Source organism: Prunus persica, chromosome G1 (genome assembly GCF_000346465.2).
Source record: "Prunus persica cultivar Lovell chromosome G1, Prunus_persica_NCBIv2, whole genome shotgun sequence".
Classification (NCBI taxonomy): domain Eukaryota; kingdom Viridiplantae; phylum Streptophyta; class Magnoliopsida; order Rosales; family Rosaceae; genus Prunus; species Prunus persica.
Window position 1 is genome coordinate 38,384,297 of NC_034009.1, and position 6,045 is coordinate 38,390,341.

A 6,045-nucleotide genomic window follows, 5' to 3' on the forward strand; every position below is an offset into this window, starting at 1 on the left:
AGAGACAAAAGAAAAATCTTTTCGTTTCTATATAAGAAGCCAAATTTAATAATAAAATAATTTCTAAATGTGCATCTCAACAGTTTGTTTTTTTTCTTGAAAAATGCTAGGCTTACCACATTTTTCATACCACATTGTGAATGTGATAAGCTTAGCATTACTCTTTTTTCTTTCATCGCCTGTCACAGTGGCATTCGCAATTGCTCTTATGCGATAGTGTGCTTTTTATTCATCAATAAAATTTATTTGAAGACTTGATAATGATTAAGTTGAATTTCTCCAGGAATTCCTCCTATGCAAGTGTGGGCCCATGTCGTGGCATTCGCAATTGCTCTGACGTGGAACTTATTTGAAGCCTACGTGTTGTATTGGTGGTTAAACCTCTGGATTTGAAAATATACCAAATTTGCCGTGCTAACAAAATTTATCCTTTCTTTTCTTTTATTATTTTTTTCATTTGGCTCCTTTTGTTTCTCAGCAAAGAAGAACAAATGATCATTTCAACTGTTATAGTCAATCAAATTCTTTGATCTCATTGTTGTTAGGAAACAAATATTTAATACAACACATAATTTTTTATGAATATAACTAAATTTCAAGGCTGATAAACCTCGAGAAGTTGAAGACCCACACGTGCAACCGATCTACCTACAGCAACGATGAGATGAGAGAACAATAACTCCTGCACTACAATTATCGTGGGTTCGATAATTCATGAAGCCAGTAGCAAAAGAAAACTTGAAGTATATCTTGTAACCCAAACCCAAACATATGATTCTGTATTCAGAAGGAATAAAACCATGAAACAAAAAAAATAACTAACTAACTAACTAACTAACTAAAGCCCGATTAAGCATCCAAACAGATGATATATCACTTTAGTGGTGTAATGAAAACATAGAATAAACAATTATTTAATGTAATCGGTTTTGTTGAAAGCAGCTCACCAATTCCTCTGCAAGCCTCCTGCACTTTGGGAAGTTGAACCCCCCTTGAAAACCTACAATGTTAACAATTCACATTAAGGAACGAAAGTAAAAGAAAATAGCCATTTGAACGAAATTTGAAACAGACGCAATAACTAATTGCATATGTCTTTATTTAAAACCAATCTCAATAGATCATAGTCTAATTGCATACGTCTGCTTGTACATCAAAGCCTCCAGCTGCTGTCTTCTTTGTCACCAATTTAACTATTAAATAAACAAATATCAGCATAAAAACAAGCAAACCTCTAAAAAGAGAAGAAACACAGCCACGGCCAGTAAGTCCTTTAGTAGTTTTCCTCTCCTTGAACTCCCTTCATCTCTATCATCCTCATTTTGCTTTCCTCTACCAAAGGAATCCCAGGAGGGAAAAAAAAAATAGAAGGAAAAAAATCATAGCATCTGTATACATGCGGTCCTCCTCGTCTTAGAACCCTTTCACCCCATTCACCTTCCTGACTTGGGTTGGGTTTCATATCACAATCATGGCCAAAAGAGATGTTCTCACCTACCAACTGCTCCACATAACCAAGTGAGCAGGGGTTTATATATATATATATAATAATAGTAGAAATATAGCAATAGTAATCATTGTCATCAGTTTAACACAATCTATAAGTTATGGCAAGTTTAAATTATATATGAAGAGACAACAATACACAAAAAGAAGATTGCATTTCCTGAATGCAGTAATGTATATGGATTAAACTATTTTTCATTCTTACAAAAATGCAATCATTGCAGCAAACATAAACAGATTGCTTCTTTATATAACCTGAGAAGAGAACCAAACAACGCACAGTAAAGAAATATAACATAATAACAAATACACAAAATTCGTGATGAAAGAATAACAAAACCCACCATTTCATAAAATGAACGACCAAAGAAACAAATATGACACTTGTTGCAACATCTCTCTGTTTTCTCTTCAAAGTATTCTCTGCAAAAGAGTGACGAAAAAAAAAACTCCACCATGTCATTCGAATACGTAGAACAAAACCAAATACATTTTATCAAACACCTACCCTGCGAGTTAATCATGCAAGTAAACACCTACCCTATTCTTAGAGAGTCAGCAACTGTTCTTGAATAATCGAGAATCCAAATATAAGTTGAATAACCAAACTTTCATTCATATCTTAAATTTCATACCTACCATTTCATATAGCAAATAAAAATCAATCCGATAAATGGTGAGCATGCAGCAAAAGGAGTAAGTTTCTCAAAAATCTCTTACCCACTGTAATTTACCGTTTGATTTGGACATGGGTCTGATATGAACACAAAAGCCATGAGAACCGTTCAACATACACGATAGAGAAATATGGAAAATCATCAACAAACACCTTTTCCTCTAAAACCTTCTCTGAACGTGAAAGATCACAAAACCCAATCAAAGAAAGAATATAATACAAATAAGAAAGAAAGATCTGTTAGGCTTACCACCTTCTAAACTTTTAGTTGAAATCATAGGTGTTTAATTCTTCGAGATTCTGTGTGTTCCTGGAGATGCTGGGAAGGAACCCAATTAAATGAGAAATTTTCTGAGGAAACCAAAACAACAGTAAAAAGGGGAAAAAATAAGGCATCAAATTAAGCGAGGAAAACCTGGGAAATTGGTGAAGCTGGCAAGGAGCGTTGTGGTTGTTCCCAGCCGTGGTTCTCTATGTTTCTGCTCCTCTTTCTGTTTTTCACACTGTAAGAAGAAAGGCCTATGATAATTGGGTGTGAAGGAAGTAGGGGGCAAACTGAAAGGAACTGCTACTGAACTGTTCCTAAAACACGATGAAGAAACTGATAAGAAGAGCAACTGATTGGAGGGTCTGTACCTTTTTTTATTTTATTTTTAATTTTTTTAAAAGTTATGCGTAATTGTTCTTTTACAATTATACCCTGATTTAATTAAAATGGTGTGGTTTTAATTTTTTGTTTAATAAAGGGCATATTTGGAGTTTTAGAATGTTTCACCGTTCTCCACCTTTTGCTTTATATATACTAGCCTCTCTACACGCGCTTCCGCGCATGCGAGAGGTTTTTTTTTAAAAAAATTTAAATTTATTTTAGAATTAAAAAAGATAATGAATATTTGTGTTCCATAAAAATAGGATCCATTATCTGAATTTTCTTTTTTTTTTTAATTTTTTAATACGAAAAATTATGAATTTACCATATTATCCTCATTTAATTAATAATTTCAATTCTTAATGTTGCATTAACCAAGGGCATTTTCTGGTATTTTAAATGTTTCACCATTCTCTGCCTTTTGCTTTATATATATAGACTAGCTTCTTTGCACGCGCTTCCGCGCATGCGAGAGGTTTTTTTAAAAAAAAAATTAAAATTTATTTTAGAATTAAAAAAGATAATGGATATTTGTGTTCCATAAAAATAGGATCCATTATCTGAATTTTCTTTTAATTCTAATTTTTTTAATACGAAAAATTGTGAATTTACCATATTATCCTCATTTAATTAATAATTTCAATTCTTAATGTTTGCATTAACCAAGGGCATTTTCTAGTATTGTGAATGTTTTACCATTCTCTGCCTTTTGCTTTATATATATAGATATAATAGATAAACAAAGCCCTAAATTTAATTTTACCCATTTAGCTTTTTAATTTTCAAAAAATATTCAAAACAGACTAATATGAATTTGTATTTAAATAATCAGTAGATAATGGCTGTTTTTTTAGTAGTGATTAAAGACTAGTAAACATGCCATTAGATCATTGATCAAGTTCATTTTCACTGGAACTTTGTATGACAACATAAGTTTGATCAAGAATCTATACTTCACGTTCAAGTAATACTCAACATAACTAATGGAGATTTTATCAAAAATAGTTAAAAATTACTTAAAATTGCATGCTTAACCACTTATTATATAATTCATGGGAATGAAAATTCATTATGTGGAGGATTACTCACCATTGGTGATCAACATGCACGTAGTCAGATTCAAGATTATTGAGCATATGGTTAACAAGAAAGACAAGATTAATTGAGAAATCAGTAGTCTTGTATACTCCCTGTTGATGTAAAGGCATGCCGAATAATTTTAAAAATTACCATAAAAATAATTAATTGTGTATATTTAATATGTACTATATAATACTAGAGATACTAATTTATTATATCAATTTTTGGATACCAAATAATGTACCAATGTAAAATAGAAATCGAACTGGAATGCAAAGAGGCAAACATACAGACTTTGTTAACTATGCTAACCGCTTAATCACATCTTCAATTTTTCTAGAGAATAATCATATTTGGGTTTTTGGTAAACAATTGACTAGAAAATGCACAAAGGTGGTCAATAAACTTGTTTAGGGCTTGATGGGATGAGCCACCTTCTTGAACCGCACGCCAAGCAACTCTTCCCAAGGCTTGTGCTCTCTCCCTTGCATCCCTTCCCTTCTCTCCTTCCATTAACTCTCTCACACCTTCACAAATTGCCTGCCTTGATACCTCAATCCTTGAACCCAAATCATCATGGGATTTTCTAATCCCAAGTCCAGCCCCAAGCCCTTCAGCAACAAGCTTAGCATTCAAAGACTGTTCGGCAATCATAGGCCAAGCCAAAATGGGCACACCTGCAGATATACTTTCAATCACCGAGTTCCACCCGCAATGACTAAAAAACCCCCCAACTGCTCGGTGTGATAATATTCGTCGTTGGTCCACCCATTCCCTTACTATCATTCCCTTACCTTCAAAGTATTCAATATCGACGTTAATTGCCGAGTATCTAATAAAAATATCTACAAAATATTGGTACTAAGATAAATTATAAAAACAATTAGCTTACCTTTTAACCTCTCTTCTAGTCCATTGGGTGGAGACCAAGTGGTTGACCGCACCACCAATAGAAATGGAACCAAAGCCTCCTCCAAGCCCAAACCCACTTGATCAAGTTGAGCATCTGTCAAGTCTGCTTGTGTTCCAAATGAGACGTAGAGCACAGAGCCCAGAGTGACTTGATCATTGAGAAATTGGATCAACTTGTTGGGTTGGTTCTGGCTGATGGGTTTGTTGATCCCTTCAATTTTGTCATACAAGAAAAGAGGCCCCATGCACCAAGCCCTAGCTCCATTTTCATAGAAAGTTTCAAATGATGAAACGGTGCCGCTTTCAAGCTCCTCAAAGCTGTTCACCACAACCCCCCAGCTGTTGCAGTCAGCTTGCCCCACATCAGACATGAACTGGAAAAACGGGTCGTTTTGATCAGTTGCTTGAATGAGCTGAGCTGGTAATTCAGAGACACTCAGATCAAAGGGAAGCTTGAGGCCTGGCAAGTCTATTGGGTCCAAAACTGACTTTGCTTTTGTGTGTGGCATGTGCACACACACAGATTTGCATATGGCCATTGACAAGACACACATGCCATGAAAAACCAATCTAGGCACCCCAAAAGCTTGGCATGAAGACAGAGTCCAGCCCAAGAAGAAATCTGAAATGACACAGATGGGAAGTGATTTGGACACGCTCATGCCTTGGAGGACTTGTTCAAAGGGTTTTTGGAGCTGTTTGGTGGCCATGAGGAAGGGGAAGAAGAACTCCATGGATGGAAGTTGGGAGGTGTTTTCTGTGCCTTGAGGCAAGCCATGAATGATGGGAAATGGGATCTCAACGAGTCCGATGTTGGGGTGGTTTTCTGTGTCTTGGCCAATTGATTTTGCGTTGGCTGGAGTTGTGATGATGGTGACTTTGATCTTGCGGTGGGAAAGAGCTTTGGAGAGGTCTAGTAATGGAAGAGTGTGGCCTTGAGACATGAAAGGGAAGATAACAACATGGGGAGCTTGTGGGGATGCCATTGTTTGATCTGTAATTCTCTGTATGTGTGGAGTTGCTTGTATATATAATGTCTCTGCTTATAATATGTATATATTTAAAAGTAAAAATTTATCATATTCATTGATCATATTATATATAACACATTTGTAAGATCATAAATAGAAATTTCTCAATCCAGATCCTCTGTCTGAAAAGTTGGAAGCAATTCACATGTACATTGTCGGATCGAATGCCCTCGATCGATGGAATGGACAAG

The 6,045-nt window shown here is 35.2% G+C and overlaps 1 protein-coding gene and 1 long non-coding RNA gene across 2 annotated transcripts; both read right to left on the reverse strand.

Moving 5' to 3' along the window:
- LOC109946635 lies at nucleotides 471-2,021 on the reverse strand. Its single transcript, XR_002269735.1, has 2 exons — nucleotides 1,233-2,021; nucleotides 471-1,000 (listed from the first exon to the last, which is right to left on the reverse strand). It is a non-coding gene; the product is annotated as an uncharacterized LOC109946635 (long non-coding RNA).
- On the reverse strand, nucleotides 4,109-5,936 carry LOC18793175 (UDP-glycosyltransferase 73B4). The gene is made up of 2 exons (XM_007224462.2): nucleotides 4,804-5,936; nucleotides 4,109-4,705 (listed from the first exon to the last, which is right to left on the reverse strand). The coding sequence occupies exons 1-2, from the start codon at nucleotides 5,807-5,809 to the stop codon at nucleotides 4,248-4,250; spliced, it is 1,464 nt and encodes a 487-aa protein (XP_007224524.1). The 5' UTR covers nucleotides 5,810-5,936; the 3' UTR covers nucleotides 4,109-4,247.